Genomic DNA, 21,968 nt, shown 5'->3' with positions numbered 1-21,968 from the left:
ATGGGCGAGTGCTGCTGTAGTACGTCTCTGCTTCAACTGCCCTGGGCTCAGGGCTAGGGAATCCTGGGAAGTGTAGTTTATTGTGGCTCCAGAGCTCTCTCTGACAGAGAAGGCTAAACGTCTCACAAAACTACAGTTCCCAGAATTCCCTAGCATTGAGCCAGGGCAGTTAAAGCGGTCTCAAGCCGGAGGGCCCTCCTCAGCGCACTCCCCCCTTTTGCATTAGAGGCCTCTCTGCCCGCCTTTCCTCTCCTCTGCGCCGGGAGTTGGAGGAGAGGGCCCTGGGCCTTTCTTGATCCCTCCGGATCCAGGCTCTCCAGTGAGGAAGGAGGTTCAGCTGCTGGAGTCCAGAGCTATGGCTGAGCCCTTGGGAGACTGCAGCCCTCCTCTCTGCAGGAACGGCTGGGAGAACGGAAAGGTAACGAGGGAGGAAGTTCCTTCTCTCTCTTTCCTGGCACAGAGAAGCTGGAAAGGGTGGAAATGCACGGAGAAGCCTAAAAGCCCTGCTGCCTCACTTTGGTCTTTGATCAGTTTGAATATGCAAAAAGCATGGATTTTTGGAGCAAGGTGACCAGACCGTGTCCTCCTTTTCTAGGACATTTCAACCAGGGCGACCAGACCATGTCCTCTTTTTCTAGGACATGCTGCCCTACATTTCAGCCTTGAGGAATTTCAAAACGGCCCCCAAATTTGGGCATGACTCTGAGGCCACTTTAACTGCCCTGGCTCAGTGCTGGCTTTGGTGACTTCCATGGGCCAAGCATTCAACTGATCAAGCTCTCAACAGTACTGCCTCTGCTACCGCTGCTGCTGCTATCTGCCTTCAAGCTGTTTCCAGCTCTTATGGTGACCCCCATCACAGGGTTTTCTTGGCAGATTTCTTCAGAGGGAGGTTGCCATTGCCATCCTCTGAGGCTGAAAGAGCTTGACTTGCCCATGGTCGCCCAGTGGGCTTCCATGATCAAGTGAGAATTCAAACCCTGGTCTCAAACCACTACACCACACTGGCTCTCTGTAGCTATTACTTGGGCTACTACTACTCACCCCTTTTTTGTAAAATAGTAAATAGCAAACACAGACCAAGGAGAGGCTTGGCTGCTTGAATTTCTGATTAGAAGATGAATAGCCACATATCAGTAGAAGACAGTAGAAGACTATCAGGTACCAGGCAGCTGACATTCATTCTCTAATACATTGTTTCCCAAACTTTGGCCTCTCAGAAGTCTTGGACTTAAGGGAGAATTGGACTTGATCTGTACAAAAATCCATCTGTTTGTCTTTTTGGCTGTCCATGGTATCCTTAGCATTCTTCGTCAGCACCGCATCTGAAATGAGTTGATTTTCTTCTTATCTGCTTACTTCACTGTCCAGTTCCCGCATTCATACATAGTGATAGAGAATATAGTGGCTTTGATAATTCTAGCTTTAGTGCCCAGTTGTATATCTTTACACTTTAGGATCTTGTCTAGTTCTTTGATAGATGCTCTCTCCATTCCTATTCTTCTGATTTCTGAACTGCAGTCTCCTTTCTGATCAATGTTTGATCTAAGGTATGGGAAATATTTAACTATTTTGATTCCCTCATTATTCAGGTTGAATTTATGGAAATCCTCTGTGGTCATAATTTTTGTTTTCTTTATGTCCAGTAGTAAACCTCCCTTTGCAATTTCTTATTTAATTTTCCTTAGTAATAGTTCTAAGCCTAGGATGATTTTCACTAGTGATATGGTGTCATCTGCAGATCTTGGATTGTTGATATGCCTTCCTCCTATCTTCATTCATCCTTTTGTTTCTAAACCTGCTCTTCTTATGATCTTCTCTTATATTTTCTGCACACAAGTTAAACAGATAGGGTGATAGAATGCAGCCTTATTTAGGTATTTTTTGCTAGGCTGACCATATATACTGTTTTAAACGGGACAGTACCATTTTTTTTCATACGGACAGCCCTCGTTATCAATGGGGGATCCATCCTGGATCCCCCTGCAGATGACAAAATCTCTGCTCTCCAGAGTCATAGTCCAATGCTCAAACTACTCTTGACAGACCTTACCGCTCTCTCTCTCTTTTTTCCACCGCCTTCTCTGTCAAGTTGCCCTCTTCTCCCAAGTCTCACTTCAGGTTCCCAATCCCTTCCTCTTCAGCCTTTTTGACCAAGATTATCAATATTCTGGAAATCAAGCTATATGAGGAACAATTTTCCTGCCACACTGTGGCCAGAGAAGGATTTTATTTCCAATGAAATGAGGGGTGGGTCGCACCCCCTTGTTTCTTTTTAGTTTGTTTTATATTTACTTTCCCTTTTTCTCTCTTGTTGGCAAGGTTGAGGGAGCTCCCTCCTCCTCTTCTTCCCCTCCTGCACTTCCGCCGCCGCCCCTCCTTCCTCCGTTCTCCTCTTCCTCTGCTGCCCCCACCCTCCATGAGCTTGCCATCCACAGATGCTGGAATCCACGGATGGCAAGTCCGCAGATATGAAGGGCCCACTGTATTTCTAGGCGGTCCTGTTGTTTTAATATAAATGCCAATTTTGTCCTGTTGTTTTTTTTAAATGCCCTGTTCTGTTGCAAAAATATTTGAAGGTCCCTATTTGAAATTGTGGTTGTCATTTGCAAGAGATCAAATGTCTACGTATCAAACATACATTAGTTTAATTGAAAAAGATAATATTTTAACTACAGAAGTAGCCATAAACATTGAAAACCTTGTAAGCAATTTAGATTCTAGAAAAAATGAAGTGTTTGTAACTACTGATGTCAAAACACAACTGAAAATGTTTATAGATTCAGTAGAAATTAATGAGGCTATTTTTTTTTAGTTATATTAGAATTTCTATGAAACGAGCTTAGAATATATCAACAAGTGGAAGTGCAGTGTAGGAAACACTGAGAAGTTCAAGTGGGTACTACTAAGGAAAACACCTAAATGGAAAGAAATTCAGGATAGCCTGAATGAGGAACTCATCACACACAGAGAAATGGAAGAAACTTGTGTATTTGATCAGTGGACCAGTATAAAATCTGCAATCATGAGGCAGTTTTCCATGTATTCCAGGTACAGTCTGCCCTCCACATCTGCGGAATTAGGGATGCAAGATGCCTGCAAAAGTGGGAAAACCATGAATATGGGAAAAGACAAGGAGGAGAAGTACACATGCCCTTCTAGACTGCTCTGTTCCTGGAATTACAGAAGGGAGAAAAAACATGGGATGGAGAAGGAGGAAGAAGAGTGCATGTGTACTTCCAGGCTGTGGATGAGAGAGCATGGTTGCCCTTCAGACAAACTCACGAAAAATCAAATGTGCAAATGTTAAACCTGCGAAAATGGAGGGCCGGCTGCATATGGAAGAAAGAAAACTTTTTTGTGTCTGATAGATGGGTAAAAATTAGTTCTGAAATGAGGAAAAAATGCCTAGACTTTCAAGACTTTTGTAATATTGCAGAGTTTATTCCTTGTTTTCCAGAAAGTATAGCACCTGTTGAGATAAAATTTTCTGTTAGGAGCAGTATGTAGTCAAAGAAAACATCTCCATTAAGTGTTGAGGGCTATGTTAGTTGTAAAACAAAAGTGTGTTATGGAGTGTGAGAAGTTTTATAAGGTGTTGAAAAACCTAAATTTCTTGCATAAGATTACTTCATTGCAGAATTATTCATGGTATGATCATGGTGAAATACAGTCCTGCTCTACAGCTAGATTTTTGGATGAGTTCAGTCACTGAAGAATAATTGTTAGCTCAATAAATTCATGTAATAAAACACTTGTTATTATTTTGCTTTTTCATGAACATGGAATATTACCTAACCCTGTCTAGTTTTTGCTATCCCAAAAGCAAGGAAGCATGGGCCCAAAACAGACGGGCCAAAAAGAGTGGCTTCCGGCCACTTCAAGGGTATAGCATGCAGATGATTAATGCTCCTGCAGCAGCTGAAAGCTGCTCCAAGGCCACCAGCAAAAGGAGCAGCAAAAAAACACCCCTGCCAGCAGCCTGTTTGGGACTGCGCCAGTGGCCCTCTTTGGGAGTGGGCCATCTGGTTGCTGCAGTCCTAGGCCAATCAGGGCCGATCACAACTCGAGTGGCCAAAGGCCACTCTTAGCCACCTGTCTGCTTTACCCCATGGTCAGCCTACCCCTTGCCAAATGAAAATCATTCTGTTTCTCCATATTTTGTTCTAAAAGTTGCTTCTTGTCCTAAATACAGATTCCTCATCAGGGCTATCAAATGTAGAGGCACTCCCATTTCTTTAAGAGTATTCCAAAGCATTCTGTGATCTATGCAGTCAAATGTTTACTATAATTTAAACAAATGCTGGTTTTCTTCTGAAATTCTTTGATTCGCTCCATTATCCATCATATGTTTGCGATGTGGTCCCTAGTGCCTCTTCCTTTTGTGAACCCTGCTTGCACCTCTGGGATTTCTCTCTCCATATATTATTGGAATCAATGTTGCAGAAATTTGAGCGTGATTTTGCTTGCATGGGATATTAATACTAGGGTCCTATAGTTATTGCAGTCTTTTGTGTCTCCTTTTTTGTGGATTAGGATGTACAGTATATTGATCTTTTCCAATCTGTTGGCCACTGTTTTGTTTTCAGTATTTGTGGGCATATTTTAATTAATACTAGAGTTGCTTCTGTCTGTGTGGATTATAGCAGTTTCATACACCTTCCTATCTTTACCTTATCAGTAAAAGGCCTTTTGTTATGTTCAGGTGGCAGTTACTGTTTTACAAATTTTTGAACTGGTAAAGTTTACTTTTGTTCATGTGTCTTCTGATAACTTCAATGTCACTTGCTCTGCAATTACTATACTTACAGTTGAATCCATGATTAACATGATTGTGTGGTGTTACCTCTGGTAATGGGCTGTATAAATATTATAATGTAATTTCATTGTACAATTTAAGAGGAAACACAATGGCAAATACCTAAACTTCCTTTGAAATACTGTAGCAAGTTTGAGTTTTTTTCACCACCATATCCTAGGCCTATTGGCTTAACAGTAATTCAGTAAATCCTTAGTGAATCCTTTTGCAAATGCCTGGTATTATGCTAAAAGTTGGAATAAACTGAAACTTATCTTGAAAGAAGTTCTGGTGCAATAAAACTTGCTTTTAGCTTATGCAAATATATATCATTTTGCTTTATAGCAAATAACATGTATAAAAGCTAGACTAATATATAATAATGGGAAAGCTTTCAAAGGGAGTTTGATTTTTATAGTCAAATCCAGATTAGCAATGATTCACAACATTAACTAGTGTAAATCTGCATAGCTGCATTGTGTTCAATAGAGGTACTCTCATTTACATTAACAGCAAAGCTGCCCTGGAGTGTTTCATTGGCATCTGCTAAGATGTGGTAAATGAAGAATGACAAATTGCGGTTGTTAATGGTAATTTCAGCAGAGCTCCATTTGAAAGCTATCTTTTAACTTTGTTACTGATGATAGCTTTACTCTATCAAGCAGAATGAATTTCAGAAATCTAATTTATTTTTCTTCCGATTCAAATGTAAATACTGTATTTACAATTCTTCGAAGCGGTCCTTCTTTGAGAAAATATATAGTAGTTGAGCTCTAATGAAACATTAACATGAAACATACACTATGCATTTGAAGATGGTGAACAAACTTTGTAGAGATCAACATAAAAGTATATGTACAGTAGGCCCTTGGTATCTGCTGATTTCAGGACCCCCCCATGGATACCAAAATCTGTGGATCCTCAAGTCCCATTAAATACAATGGCATAGTAAAATGGTATCACCTATATAAAATGGCAAAATCAAGGTTTACTTTTTGGTATTTCTATATAGATAGATAGATAGATAGATAGATAGATAGATAGATAGATTTTTTTATACCATTGATGACTGGATACATGGATAAAGAATCTGTGGATACAGAAGGCTAACTGTGGCGGGATACAGACTGCCCAAAAAGGACGGTCTCCTGCTGTCCTGGTTTGCTGTACGAGGGAGCCGCAGCAAACAAATCGCACGGCTCCCTCGCGCAGCAAAAAGAACCCGCAAAAAGCGGTTTCTTTCTGCAGTGCGGTTGTGACGCCACAAGGCACCAACGGCGCACTTGCGGTGTCACAAAGGCACTGGGACATGCGGATGCTAGGCATCCATCATGTCAAAATGACATTCCCGTTACGTGCTAGGGGTGAGGCCAGTATGGACGGCCAACTCCTAGCACGTGATGGGGTGGTGAAAAAGGCCCATTTAAATCGGGCCAATATCTTCTTTCCTCTTCATCCTGGAGTAAAGTGAGTGGTGGCTCAGTGCCTCAGGGTTGTGTCCTAAGACCAGTGTTGTTTAATGTCTTTATAAATTACTTAGATTATGAAATAGAAGGCATGGTTATCAAATTTGCTGATGGCACCAAATTTGGGGTTGGGCAACTTATACCCCAGAGAACAGGATCCGAATTCAAAATAACTTTGATAGACTGGAAAACTAATCAAATTAATAGCCAAAGCTAATAAAAAGAATTTCAACAGAGATAAATAAAGGTTATTCGATTTAGGCAGGAAAAATGAAATGCACAAATATGGGATGGGTTCCACCTAGTGTGACAGTAGTATATCTGAAAAGGATCTAGTGGTCTTAGTAGACCATTAGCTAAATATGAGCCAACAGTGTGATGCAGCAGCCAAAAAATCCAGTGGAATTCTGGGCAACATCAATATAACTTGAGTGCCCAGATAATGGGAAGTAGTAGTGCCACTCTATTCTGCTTTGGTCAGATTGCACTTGGAATACCAATCTGGGGCACAACAGTTGAAGAAGGTTATTGATGAGCTGGAATGTATCCAAAGAAGGACGACCAAGATTATCAATATTCTGGAAATCAAGCCATATGAGGAACAATTGAAGAATCTGTTCATTTGCTCTCCAACAAGAGAGACGAGATGACTGAAAGGCAACATTATAGCTATTTTTAAAAAGCTGAAGGAATGTAATGTTGATGATGGAGCTAGCTTGTTTATGCTGCTCCAGAGTCTAGAACATGAATCAAAGGATTCACATTATAAAAAATAAAGGTTGGCTTTACACAGTAAGACCAGACTGCCACAGAAGAACAGTGTTTGCAGTTTGTTTTTCATGTGTGTTTTTGCAAGGAACTAGTAGAGAGTATTTGGCTTATTTTGAATTTGTGCCTGACCTGAAGAAACAATCCACAAAGCCAGGACATGCCTTACATTTCAACCTTCTGTCCAGAATGAATTCCAAAATGTCCTCCATTTTGAGCATGATTAAGAAGCATGAATTTATATTAGCTTTTTAAGCTTTTAGTTTGTAATGTCCTATATTTTTCTTGAATGTCCAGTCTTTTGCAGTGCCTTGTCCTCCTTTGCAGTTATGACATCCGGTCGCCCTAGCTGTACATCATGTTGGCTCTCTTCTATCCTGCTTGAGATGCAGTAACTCTACCAGCACTCCAACACTGTACTGTGTTGTTTATGTACACAACTTGTTCAGCTTCCAGACAAAAAAGCATGGTTGTTCTAGCTTTCTGGTCAGCTTGCATCTGCTCATCCTTCCATGGTCTTGAGGGTGTCTTAACAAGATAGTTAAACAAATTCTCCCAGACAAGCAAACTCTGTACCATAACTAACCATGTGGGATAGTTGGTGCCATCTAATTTGGCAAAGTTCATCATTCCTGTGACTCCAGCAATATCAGCAGGCTATTTACAAAATAAGTCACAGTTTCCATTCAGAGGAATTTGCCTCTCCCCGAATGATTCAGGGATGCTGGAGGGGAGCTGATGAATCCCTGACGTTTAGGAAGCACACCAGGCTTTCACACGTGCACTTCCTAAACATTTTAGTGGCGATTTACCAGTGCTTACCCCACAGTAAGCGCTGGTCTGAAAATCTTGAGACTCTGACACTAACCGAACTGAACTGAACTAAGTTACTCCAACTGTCCTATTTATTCCCACCTAATTTCAATCTGATTGGCTGGTGCTTGCCCCATCCCAATTAGATGCTTCTCTCGTTTTGCCAAATTCTGCCTTCTCTCCACAACCTTCTGTTTAAAGATCTCCAAAGGGAGTCAATTCTACTGTGGAACAGCCCTTACTGTCAGGAAGCTCTTCCTAATGTTTAGGTGGAATCTCTTTTCTTTTTGGGGTGGTGGTCTCCTTTTTTGTGATCTTAGAACTTGCACCTATTTTTTCATGTTATTTCTGCCTCTGGTACCAAATTTTTTGTTAAGGAACTAATGCCCAGGAACACATCAACTATGTAACTGAAGTATATCTATTCAGCTCGAGGAGAATTAGCAGGAACATTTTATAGTTTTAAATAGACCAAAATTGTATTGCCTATCCAATTGTTTTTAAACAGAGCTGCCATACATTTAAAATATATATAGTTGATTAAGGTTAGTTGCACAGTGTGTCTGTTCATCAATTAAGCATATACATTTGCTCAGTAACAAACAATAATTCTGAAGAAAAATTGTGCAGCCTTCACTATTTTAGGAAGAATGTTTCTTCTGGGATGAGAGAGAAAAGGATGTTTCTCTAAAGGACAGAGCCTCCTATATATATTAAAATAATTTACTTAAAAAAAATCTCCCTGATTAATCAGAACCCCCGTTTTATTCAATTAATTTTGTTAATTGACTAAACATTGCAGCTTTCAATAAATAAGTGTTCAATTACTTTTTGTTTTTCCTACAGGATAATTTGCACCCAAGAAATCTGATTCCAGAGCTCTGCAGGCAGTTTTATCACTTAGGATGGGTTACAGGGACTGGTGGTGGTATCAGCATGAAGCATGGGTGAGTAGTATGCTTGCTCTCTCACTCTCTGTATATGCACGTATTGGCAGATGATCAATTTGGAGGGAAGAGGTAGTAAAACATGATAGACTGTCGGCCCTCTGTTTTCACGGACTTGGAGCCCGTGTCCCTCGCCCATTTACGGGCAGCAAATGGAGGGAAACAAAATGGGGGGGCCCACAATGTGCGCCCACAGGAGCCCCCTGGACACATTCCACCTTTCAAGCTAATGGGGCTTGAATATTGGCTATTTTCTGTTTTCACAGGGGCTCCAGAACCGATCCCCCGTGAAAATGGAGGGACGATTGTATATTGAAACCCAATGTAGACATTGGGGTTACATTCCAAAGGACAGAAGGAACTTGTTGATATACTTTCTGAACCACTTGCCCTCATTTTAGAGAAATCTTGAGAGAACAGATGAGATTCCAAAGGTCTGGAGAAGGGCAAACATTGTCAGTCTCTTCAAAAACAGCAAAGCACTAGATCCAGGAAAATATAGACCAGTCAGCCTGCCATCAATACCAGGGAAAATATTAGAATAGATTATACTGGTGTCTGACTGAAAGTGTCTTCATAAAAGTGCAGTGATCAGTGGGAGCCAGCATGTCAAGAACAAATCCTGCCAAACTAATCTTATATCTTTTTCAATCAGGTCACTGGTTTAGTAGATGGTGGGACTACTGTTTATGTCAATTATCTAGATTTCAGCAAAAGCTTTTGATTAGGTCTCCCATAATATTTTGATTAGCGCACAAATTAAATGTGGACTAGATGGGAACATTGTCAGATGGATCTGGAATTGGTTGGAAAGCAGTGCTCAAAGAGTCATAATCAGTGGCTGAACTTCATACTGGAAGGAGGTCTCATATGACAGGGTGGAGGTAATCCTTCTCAAGGTTGCCAATGACACAAAACTAGAAGGGGTGACTAACACATTGGAAGATATGAACAGAATTTAAAAGGACTGAAATAAACTAGAAAATAAAGCAGAATTAATAAAATGAAATTCAGTAAAGACAAATGCAAAATTCTATATTCAGGGCACAAAAACCATATGCGCAGGTATAGGATGGGGGATACATGGAGAAGAAAACATATGAGTAACGTTTGAAGAAGCTGGGCATGTTTAACTTGGGGGTGAAGCAGACAGGGCAAAGGTAGCTGCCAGAAGCTGCTCCTGCCCAACCTCTGTGGGACCACGACAACCAGATTCTATAGTTGCGACGGCAGCCTCTACTGCAGTCCTGAATGGCCTGTGAAAAGGAGCGGTAAGAAACCACTCCTTTTGTGGCTGGGTTTGTGCTGCGTTAGGGCACCTCAGCATGGCCCCTGTGCAATCCGGGTGTGTGTGTCATGTGCACGCCTCGTCTCATGGGTCAGCCTGGTAACGGCCTTTTGGGGCTGTCTGTTATAAGAGAAGAGAAGATTGAGGGGTGACATGATATCACTCTTTAAATTCCTCAAAGGCTGTCACAGAGAAGAGAAAGTTGGCCTTTTCTCATGCCCTAACTCAGGGGTTCCCAACCTTTTTGACATAGAGCCCTTTTTAGAATCAGTTTCTATGACGGAGCCCCTAAGAGGTCTACTCTGTGTCTTAAGTTAATGGTGTTTAGGAGTATATATAAAAATATATTCTTATTCTTTAATTTCATTCAAATTTTATTTCGTTTTCCTAGAGTGGCCACAGAGCACCTGGAAAGTGCACGTGGAGCCCTAAGGGCTCCTAGGACCACAGGTTGGGGACCCCTGCCCTAGATGATAGATAAAGATACAGGAGAGTAGATTTTGAATGAACAGTAGAAAGAACTTCATGACGGTAGGAATTCTGCAACAATGGGACCAATTGTCTATATAGGTAGTGGGTTCTCTTTCTCTGGACATCTTCAAAAGGAGGTGTGCTTTGGTTGGAGATCTTGAACCGAATAGAGGGTTGGATTCAATTATCCATGAGGCTCTTGGCAACTCTATGATTCTATGACGCTGTCAAGCTGTTTCATCTGGCTTTATATTCCTGATAGAAAAGGCCACTTATGCACAGCACACAATCACATGCATTGACTCCTAGCAAGGGTGGCTATCTACCATGTCCAGTCTCAAAACTAGTATGCTTCTTGATTGCCTACTGTGTGAACAGAATGTTGGACTAGACAAGACCTTTGACCTTATCCAGCATAATTCTTCTGTCCGTAACTCTGTGGATCTCAGATAAATACACTAATGTTCTTCTGTTCCTCAAGGAAGCAAACTCATTCCAGAATATAAATAATAATCCCCAACTGAAAAGAGAATGGTTTGATGCATGTTCATTTCTCATATTTCTAAAAAAAATATGTCCATGAAATGTTTACCCTTTTAATTGAATGTCTGAATATTTTTGTTTGTGGATACTTGGCTCCCCTTAGTGGTGATAAAAGGAAGAACAAGCAATCATTTCTCTAAAAGAAGTTTTTAATTTAAAATACCAAAGTCTGAATGAAGATATATTATACTGCATATAACTATACTACAGAGTGTTTATTTCTTGGACAGCTAAACTTTAGATAGCGAATGTGAATTCAAATAGTTCTAGTTCAAATATTGTGCATTGACTGGTCTGAAGATATGGTGTCATGTGCCATTTTGAATACCCTTTTTATTCTTAAGCTAGTATATATGAAGACAATATACACAGCAGTTCTAGTTGGAAAGTGAAAGAAGCTCCCATTAACAATATAAATATGGTTTATAGTCTCTTATGCTCTCAGATTTGTTTATTGGTATCCCTTAACTTTAAAAATGACTGAGAAAAAAAGTAACAGTGTGCACCATCCTGGAACATGTAATTGCAAAGATTTGTATACATAGATCAGTTTTCTATAACTGTTATTTCAAATGTGAGGTTTCCCAAGCTCATATAAAAGCAATAACCAAAGCTGAGGGGTGGGGAATCTGATTATGGAAGTTATAAGAAAATGTTCTCATTCCAGTAGAAAGCTGTTGAAATTTTCAGTGTAGTAAATTGACCACCATTTCTTTAGTACAATTTTGTACCTATGTACAAAATTTTGTACCCATAAGATGTTGTGTTCTTGTGTGCCCTCAAGTCGTTTCCAACCTATGACAACCCTAAGACAAACCTATCATGGGGTTTTCTTGGCAACACTTGTTCAGGGGATGTTTGCCATTGCCTTACTCTGAGGCTGAGAGCATTTGACAGTGGGTTTCATAGCCAAGCTGGGAATGGAAGACTGGTCTCCAGAGTCTTAACCATAAGATAAATTATACCGTTTCTAAAATAATCAGCAGTAATTTTGTACCCTGTTATTTGGTCTGCACACACAAACACCTACACACTGTGCCAATCAGATTTAATTTTCAAACAGCAGGACAGCAGAAGCACACAGACACATATTTTAGTATTCCTTTTGTCATAAGGGTGCTTTGCACCACTGGCTAAATCATGTTCCATTTTTAAAAGGAAAACCTGTGTGTTTGCGTGTGTGTGTGTGTGTGTGTGTAGATTTGATACCTGAATGGAAACCAAATATTGTGTTTCATAAACTCAACTGACTGACATAGTCTGTCTATAGATCCACCATCTACTGAAGCTAATATTTTTACTTTTTTGTTCTTTAATTGAAATTTTATTTCTTAATACATGGTAATAATATATATTTGTTTATGTTTTTATTCTTCCCCTTCCCACAAAGAGTTAACTGCAGTTTATCACTTCATTTCCTCACCAAATCAACAATTCATTTTCAGAGATATGGAATATATCATTAATCACATTTTTCACATCTTCATACCTCGTTTTTCCATTTACATTCTCAGCATAATTCTTCATTTATCTCTCCATGATTATTTATTACTTTGTCCACTATTATTAACCTTCTTTCCCTAAGGAAATCAAATAATATATATTCTTTTATACACTTTACCAAATAGGTCTTGTTCCAGTTCGATTTCTTTTCCTACCCTAAAGCAATAACTGCATTGGTAGCTTTTAAATTTTGTTTTATCACATATCTTTAATTCCTGTTCTAGTCTGTTTCCCCTAAATTAAGTTATACAGTTTTCTTTACTTACTTGTCCATCTATCCTTGGTATTACATTTATCTTCTTAACCCCTGTCCAAAATTCCTGTCCTGTCCAAAATTCCTGAACAAATGGGCATTCCCATTTGTTGGCATTCCACATCCTGCCAACATTTAGATTGGACTTTGTTATTTATAATTGCCATTTGATGAGCTATTCTATATCATTTACTAGTCATTTTCATTTGTTGTTCTTTTAAATTTAAGTTTTTATTTGTAGCACTTTCTTGCGACATTTTAATTTTTTTGCTCCCTGATAGTAAATCCTTTCCCAAATTTATTGTCAATCTCTATCATTCTGTCTTGGGCTGTTAACTTATCCTTATATTTTTGCACATGTATTTTTGAATATGTAAAAACAAATGGTGAGATCCTTCATCACAGTTGTACATATATGAATATGAATGTGTAACTACATCTTATCTGATGATGTGACTCACCAAACTACTTTAACACTCAGCAGACCCATCAAGTGATGGAGGTCTGTTCTGCTCAGCAGGTTGACACTTCCAACCACATTCCACCACAGATCTCTGGTGTGACAATTAGAAGCAGGACCCCCTGTTGCAACTCTTTGTTACGCTGGATAGGGTTGGAAATGTCATCCTGCTGCACCCCAGTAACACCAGCAGAAAGGACCTTCTTTGAGAGGGCATTTGCAATTATGGCAATAGTAGTTTAATATAGAGGATGGCTAAATATAGAGCAGTTATGCATCCATATCTCTATGTTACAAATATAGGATACCAGCTTTGGTGCCTTCCAGTTGCAGGAAGTCTTAAACCAGAGCTAGTACTTTGCTCCATGAGATTGTAGTCTGTGGTTCCTTGCATCAACTTCCTTACTTGAAATATCATATGAAGTTGCTTCTGTGTTTACTCCAGCTATTGGGTTGCTTAGTGTGTTGTTATCTATTCTTGGTTGGCAGTAATTTCTCAGAGACAGGAAGGTCTTTCCTATTACCTCATCCCTTTCAAACAGAAATACCAAGGTTTTCTTCCTGCAGGGCATATCCTCTACCACTAAGAAGGGGCCTCTTTACGTTCAAATATTATACTCACCAAAGAAAAGAAAATTAAATGGGTTCGATGAAGGTATGCTGCATACGTGGCGTATGGAGTGACCTGCATTAAGAACATACACATTAAGAACTCTTTAAAAATTCTAAATATATCCAATATATATGCTGTGAGGGTTTTATTTTGTCTGCAAAAACTTGCCACTGTACTGATCCAGGAGAATCATTCATAAATGTAGAGATGCCCTCTACAGTCTCCACTCTTGATAGAAAATTAATACTGCCTTTCTCTTCCGACTCAGGGAAAGTTGTGTTTAGCTGGGCCAATTAACCTCTAGATGTCTCTACTCTGCTTGATTCCAAAGAAGAGGTCCAAAGTTCAGCATACTACAACAAAATCCAAAATACATATTGCAGTGATAACCTTTATTGAGCCCACCAAAACATGCAAAATACATTACACCAATGTTCAGAGCCCAATGTGTATTTTAGATTTTGTTTTGTTGTATGGTTACCCCTGAATTATTTTTTTGTAAAGTTCAGCATAAGTACAGTGATTGAAAACCCTTGGAAATTGTATACAAAGATATGTGGAATAGCTTTGTTCCATCAGCCCTAAATACATTTATTTGACAAAATTCCCATTGACTTCAGCTAATTTTGCTTCTACCTCAGCCTGCTTGGACTTGTTGTCTTTGTTCAGTTAACCTGGCAATGTGACATTTCTGCCTGTGCAGATAAAATGATTGCCATGTTTGGAATGTACAGGGCAATCACAGTATCATGTATTAATTGCATATTTGTTGTATAACTCATTGAGGGCAACTAGAAATAATCACATCCAGACTGTATTAATGCTGGATGTTCTAGGACTGGCTAAGCCTGTGGCAGAAGGTTAACTGCAACTGCTGACAAGGAGTGGGGAGCGGAATCATATCTATACATTCCTGTCTATTGTGTTTATAAATTAAGCCAGATGTTGTGTGTTGCTTTATATTTACCATTAAAGTTCTTTTTTCCCCCAGCAATGAGATATATATTGCTCCCTCTGGTGTCCAAAAAGAAAGAATTCAGGTAGGCACAAAGAGCATTTTTATCCTAGTCTCATCATTGGAGAAATCTACATCTTTATCCTGTATTTATTTACTCAGAAGGAATCTGGGTAATGTTGTGTGCCTTCAAGTCATTTCTGATTTATGGCAATCCTAAGGTGAACCAGTCATGGAGTTTTCTTAGCACGATTTGTTCAGAGATTTGTCATTGCCTTCCCCTGAAGATTAGAGAATGTGACATGTCCAAGGTCACCCAGTAGGCTTCTTGGCTGAGCTGGGAACTCAACCCTAGTCTTCAGAGTCATAGTCCAATACTGTACTCAAACACTACACCACGCTGGATCTCTGTGCTATGATACACATAGGTATGAATGGTGGAGAAATAAGATTGTACAAGCATATTAAAAAAATTTAAAAGCATATTAAAATGCATTTATTATTCTGAAGAAGTTTCTGAAACCTAGGCCTGGTACAGACGGTCCTATGGGGCGCCCTCGTCACGTGCTAGAGGTTGGCCGAGGGCGCTCCACCCACACGTGCCTCAACCCTAGCATGTGACGAGGACATCAAAATGGCAGCGCCCTGTACAGATGGGCGCCGCCATCATTACATAAGTGCTGTGCAGCGTCCACATGGTGGCGAGTGGCACTTATGTAACAAGTGTGCCACTGGCGCACTCGTTACGCTGCTACCGCGGCAGAAAAAGAACCCGCTTTTTGCAGATTCTTTTTCTGCCAGTGGGAAACCACACGGTTTGTCCGCTGTTTTCCCCCCGGCGGAAAACTAGGCGCTGGCAGACCACCCTTTTGGGGTGGTCTGTACTGGGCCATAGTTTTCTTTCTTTGCCATGACTGCTGGTGAGGTTCTTATTTATTGGTTGGGTCTTATCCAAATTGCTTGCGACAGAACTTTTTTGGATTTTGGAGTTTTTCAAATTTTGCAATATTTACATCTATATAATGAGTTATCTTGGAGATGGGACCCAAGTCTAAACTTGAAATTCATTTATGTCTCATATACACCTTATATACTGTGTGTGTGTGTGTGTGTGTGCGCGCACACACACACATACATACACACAGAAGGTAATTTCATACACAATATTTGGTTGTTGTTTTTTAAAAAATCATCCGAAAGCAAAAGTGTCACAGTCTCAGTCACCCATGGGGACAATTTCAGATTTTATTTTCAGATTACAGAATTCCAGATAAGGGAGATTCAACCTGTAAGACAAAGTCAGAAGCCACTCAGAGTGCCAGGGATGTATTTTCTTAACTTGTATACCACCCTGTGTGTAGGAAACACCTATGTTGTATGAAGGGTAGCTTTCTCTGCCACCTTCAGTGAATGGTGATTGTGGATGGAAACTTTTTGAAGGTCATAATTTCCATTTATTCCTGATATTGGCAACTACATTTGGTTCAGGGGCTAATTTTATGTCCCTGGATCTGTCTGAGGCTTGGGTGGACTGCCAAAAATTGCAAAGAACACAATGAAACCCTAAGCTGAAAGTGGTCAGATTTCAGTTGATTTTTTATGTTAAAAAAGAGATTTTTTTTAATCTTAAACAGTGCAATGGCACTGTAAGCAATGCAGTCTACTTAGAAGGTAACTGCTTTTCTTGGAGGCTTCCAGGAAAAGCAATCCATCCTTTTTTGCCACACAAAGGGATCCTGATGGGGCTTAGATCTTAGCAGGGATATATGAGGTGCCAGTTGTGGACCAAGGACAGTCCTGGGGCTACATGAATTCCTACTACCACCACCCTGGCTATTTTTCAGCCCTTGACCCATTAAGGCTTCCTTTTTGTGGCTTTCTTTGCACTCTTGTATGATAAGTTCATTCTTATTCTTATTCTCTGGATAGCCATATATAGGAATATTAAAATGAATTTATTTGTCTTCTGTGTTGCCCAGCCTGCTTTTTGTGTTCGTTTGACAGCTGGCAATGAAGAAGCCTATTTAAGCAACTGCTGCTACTATCAGCTGTCTGTCTATGGCCCAATACAGACCGCCCCAAGGGAGCGTCCTGCACCCACCCTTTTTCACGCTGGATTGGGGCCAGGGCAACCTCACCGGCAGCCCTGCAGCCCCAATCCAGCGTTTTCCAGGCCTTGGGGAAGCAGCAAAATGCCGCTACTCCATGGCCCGGAAAAGGTATGTCCTTCGGGCTTCATGCCACCGGACACCCCAGCCCTACAGAGGAGAAAGGGGTGGCCCTTTTTGCCTCAGGATCATTCCTGTAGCTGTGCAGTTGCTGCGGAAACAATCTGCTCTAGGAAGGAGCTGTGAAATGCAGCTCCTTCCTATGACTTCGTAAGGGCTGTATTGCAGCCCTTATGACATCGCTTCTTGTTGCAAACGTATGGATGCTGCATGTCGCACACATCATCATGGTGGTCCCCGTGTGGACAGGAGGCCACCATGATGATGGCGTCCGCATGTTCTAGGGTCCCAGACTGTGTGGTTACCACACGGTCTGGAACCCTAGAATCAGTGGCGGTAGGTAAACCTCTTTGTGCCCGTCTGTATCGGGCTTAAGTTAGCTGTGTACTTTGTATTAGGCTTAGAGAACACCAGCAGCAGCAGACTGCTTCAGAGTGGAAAGCTCCTTTCAACCAGTGTTTAAGCAGGAATAGCCAGCCAGAGAAAATGACAGATTGCCATTATATAAATAATAAAAGTTTTATTATTTATTATTATTATATACCACCATTTCTTTCTTGTCTTCAGAGGCAGAATGTAAAGAGGGACTTCTGAAATGCTGGCACAATTTGCATTTACGAAGAAAGTGTCCTCTATGTTTTTCTATAATGAAAATGCTAGTTAGGTTTGATTAGGGGAGTAATTGACTTTTAAAATATTGCTTTGTACATGATGGGCTAGAAACATTTTCAATGAGCATTGTAATTCACCAAAAATGTGGCTAAAATATTACAAAGTAAAGTTACTAGTTCAAATAAGCTAATGCTCCCTAGAGAGCCAATGTTGTATAGTGGTTTGAATGTTAGATTAAGACTCAGGAAGACCAAGTTTCAAATCCCTGCTAAGCCATGTAAACTGGGTGACCTTGGGCAAGTCACACTCTCATCCTCTGAGGACAGCAATGGCAAACCCCTTCTGAATAAATCTTGCCAAGAAACCCCCAGTGATAGGGTCACCATAAATAGGAAGTGGCTTGAAAACACAAAAAAACAATAGCCACCCTAAGGCTATATACAGATTGACTATCTCTTTCCCAAAATCTGAAATGCTCCAAAATGCAAAATTTCTTTCATGGCTGGCTGATATAATTGACATGTTTTCTTTCTGATGGTTCAGTGTACACAATCTTTATTTTATGTACAGGATTATTAATAAATATTGTATGCAATTACATCCATACTATGTGTATAAGGTATATATGAAACATAAATGAATTCCATGTTTAGATTTGGATCTCATCTCCAAGATAACTCATTATGTATTTGCAAATATGCCAGAAACTGAAGAAATCATTAACATCTGTGGTTTCAAGCACAACCTGTAATAACATGTGATCAATCACTTAGGAAACAGCAGCAGTAACATTACATTGTGAGGTTTCTGATGTAGTCTTGAAATTATTGTTCAAATACATTTTCTGATTAAAGCTGAAACCTTACCTGGAAGTAAGTCCAGTTGAACTTGATGGACTTTTCTTTTGAATAGATTACTATTTGCATTTGTACCAAATTACAAGATGGATTCCAGGGAATCTGAGTGTCAGCTTTCATTTGTTTGTCTTTAACCTTTTAAAATAAAAAGCTTTGAAACCAGTGGTTATGTTGAAGCTGTGGAAATTGCAAGCAAAATGCTCTTCCTTGCTGGCAACATTAAGGTCAAGCAACAACAAAAAAATTAGGATTAAAGTCAAATCTAAACAGTATGGCTCCAATACTAAATACATAGATATTTGTAACTCTTCTTGAGTTCAGTATGACTTACCTGTGAATAAACACATATAGGACTGCAGAGCAATATAACTGTTAAACATGGGTCACTTTCACACAATACATTTAGTGTGAAATTAGCACTGTGATTCCACTTTAACTGCCTTATCAATATCCTGTGAAATCCTGGCGTTCCTAGCACATGAGGTACTTGTGTTCTCTGTTGAGAAGCCTGAATACACTCCCTAGACTACAAATCCCAGGATTTTGTAGGATTGTCAATGCAGTTCAAGTGGAATCGTAGCACTATAATTGTGTAATGTGAAAGGGCCCTTGGTTTTTGTTTCTTTATCAGAGTCTTACAATTTCTGAAAGACTAATCATACAGTCTTTTCAGTGTTACAAATTAATTCATAATTTTACTTTATTTTAAATTGACAATGTATTTTAAATGATCTTCAAAAGGGTTCCAGGGATGAGGGAGGGAGGGAAGATTAGGCTCCAGCATAGGGTTGCCATAAGTCAGGACCTCCAAACCAGGACGAATGTAGGACAAATGTAGGGCCACATTTTTTTTAAAAAAAATGGAGGACACATGAAAAATTTGATAATTTTTTAAAAAAATGTTAATATAAATTCATGTTTCTTAGGCATGCTCAAAATGGAGGACATTTTGGCATTATTCCTAGACAGATGGCTGAAATGTACTTCTCTTTCTGGCCAAACACCCCCACCACCCAATTCTACAACTACATTTCCCACTCCCAAGCAGGCATAGCATTTAAAGACCACAGGCAGTCCCTTGTGCCACTGCAAACTACATTTCCCACTCCCAAACAGGCATAGCATTTGCAAGACCACAGGCAGTCCCTTGTGTCACTGCAAACTACATTTCCCACTCCCAAGCCTTCTTAGCAATTCCCCCCCTTCCTCCTTTTCCTTGCCCCCTCCAACCACCCACAAAACCCTTCACCCCCTCTTTTTCCCCGGGTATGTCTCAACTTAGGGGGGATTTATGGGTCAGATCCCTTGCAAAGTCTTTTTTCTTTTGTAATGGGGGCAAAGCCTTGAGAAGCCCTGGAACCCTGAGAAGAAGAGGAGTGGGGCTTAGAGAGAGGGGGTAAATAAGGAGGCTAGAGGCACAGTTGCCATAAGTCAGAAAGGAGTTGGGCACACAACAACAGCAATGCCAACAACAACAGCAGAGGAGGAAGGGGGAGGAGGAGAAAAAAGGGGAAGGAGAAAGAAGAAGAATAGGAACAAAAAGAAGATGAGGAGGGGAAGAAAGGAAGAAAAAGGAGAGGAGGGGAAGAGGAGGAGAAGAAAAAAACGGAATAACAAGAAGAAGAGAAGGAGGGGAAAGAGAAAGAGAAAGAGGGGAAGAACAAAAAGCAACTTGCCTTGCAAAGCCCTCCGCGCTTGGAGCATGCCCAAATAAGGAAGCAGAGGGCTGGCTCACAGCAGCAGACCCTGCCCCCTGCTAGCTCCAGCCGCTGCTGCTGCTCCAGCCCTGCTGCTCAGAACTGTATGAAAGGGAGGCAGCAGCCCTGGGAGCCCTGAGTCGGGCAGCCACCTGGGAATGGGGGGAGGGCAGGGCGGGACCGGGCACGCTCCCCAGGAGGCGGGAAAGTCCCGCCCACTGCCGTGAAATGGCAAGCCTACTCCAGCATCACAACTGGCAAGAGTTGTTTGCTGTGTCCATGGAGAACACGTTTTTCTGTCAATTAATCCTGGATGTAAATTAGTATATTGATGCAGAATGCAGGCTCCACTTGCCCACTAGGTCACCAGTTCAAACATTACATCTTGGGACAAAACAGAAGTTGCAAAACAGAACAGAGACAGGGGGGACGGGGCTAAGAATCCAATTAAACTGAGTTTATTTTAGCAACTTCTTAATTTATTTTAGCAATAATAAGCTTGATTGTACAGAGTTTGCTTCCAATGTTGTACAGTCTTTCACACTCTCATATTTAATTAATGAAGTCTAAAACTCTTGTTAGGAAGAGGTATCTGTAAAATTTAGGTAGATATTACAAATATTATATATTCCGTAGCATGCACATAATATACTGTAGTATCTCTCTACGTATGCTTTTTCAGTATATTATTTCTTATTCCAACTGATGGTCTCTGGTTCTTTTTTTACAGCCTGAGGATATGTTTGTATGTGACACTGAAGAACGAGACATCAGTGGGCCTCCACCACACAAAAACCTAAAGAAGAGCCAGTGTACACCCCTCTTTATGAATGCTTATACCATCAGAGGTATGCCAAAATAACAGCTGATGTATACATGTGTCATATATAATGAGGAGACGGAGATCCAGGTATTTCATATATGTAGGAGAAAGATGAGATATAAATCCTTGAAATAAATAATTAAATAAATAAAGGTGTAGTCTGTTGATAAAATGGAGATTTCTTAATTGGAACTACGCTGTTACTGAAACAGCAGCTTTGCTACGGTTTCAAGCAATTATTTCAATAACACCCAAATCGCATTAACTACTTTTGCTTTCTTTACCCATCCTAGCCAGTGTGGTATACAGTGCTTTGAGCATTGGACTACTCTGAAGACCAGGTTTCGAATTCATTCAGCCAAGGAAACCCACTGAGTGACTTTGGCCAAGTGACACTCTCTCAGCCTTAGAGGCAGACAAAGACAAACACCCCATCTAAACAAACCTTGCTAAGACAACTCTGTGATAAGTTTACCCTGGAGTCTCCCTAAGTTGGAAACTATCTGAAGTCATACAGTAACACCAGGAACCCTGGTGGTGCAGTGGTTAAATGCCACTACTACAGCCACAACATTGTGAGTTCAATCCCAGGGCTCCAAGGTTGACTCAGCCTTCCATCTTTTCATGGGTTGGTCAAATGAGTACCCAGCTTGTTCTTGCCTCAAGAAGAAGAACCCTCTCTCGTACCAACTACCATCATCAGACCTGGGAGGGAGTGAAAAAGACAGGCCCAGTTCCATCAGGTCTAGCTGTGAATTCTGTGACTTACGTCACTCTCTTTAATCTTATTTTATTGTATTTTATTTTATTGTATTCTCTGTATTTTTATTGCTGTAACCCGCCCAGATTCCTTGTGATTGGGCGGGCTTATAA

The 21,968-nt window shown here is 40.4% G+C and overlaps 1 protein-coding gene across 1 annotated transcript in view; it reads left to right on the top strand.

The window, feature by feature from the left end:
• The first annotated feature begins 145 nt into the window (after positions 1-145).
• LOC121919780 (APAF1 interacting protein) overlaps positions 146-21,968 on the top strand; it is a 31,767-nt gene continuing 9,944 nt past the window's right edge. Inside the window, exons 1-4 of the mRNA XM_042446685.1 lie at positions 146-418; positions 8,692-8,792; positions 14,915-14,963; positions 21,003-21,120. Of these exons, the coding sequence (XP_042302619.1) occupies positions 356-418; positions 8,692-8,792; positions 14,915-14,963; positions 21,003-21,120 (331 nt within the window). The 5' untranslated portion in view covers positions 146-355. The remainder of the gene's footprint in view (positions 419-8,691; positions 8,793-14,914; positions 14,964-21,002; positions 21,121-21,968) is intronic.

The sequence above is a fragment of the Sceloporus undulatus genome, chromosome 1, assembly GCF_019175285.1.
Source record: "Sceloporus undulatus isolate JIND9_A2432 ecotype Alabama chromosome 1, SceUnd_v1.1, whole genome shotgun sequence".
In the NCBI taxonomy this organism is placed as follows: Eukaryota; Metazoa; Chordata; class Lepidosauria; order Squamata; family Phrynosomatidae; genus Sceloporus; species Sceloporus undulatus.
Note: the sequence above shows the minus strand (reverse complement) of the source record. Positions and strands in the feature narration are given on the sequence as shown.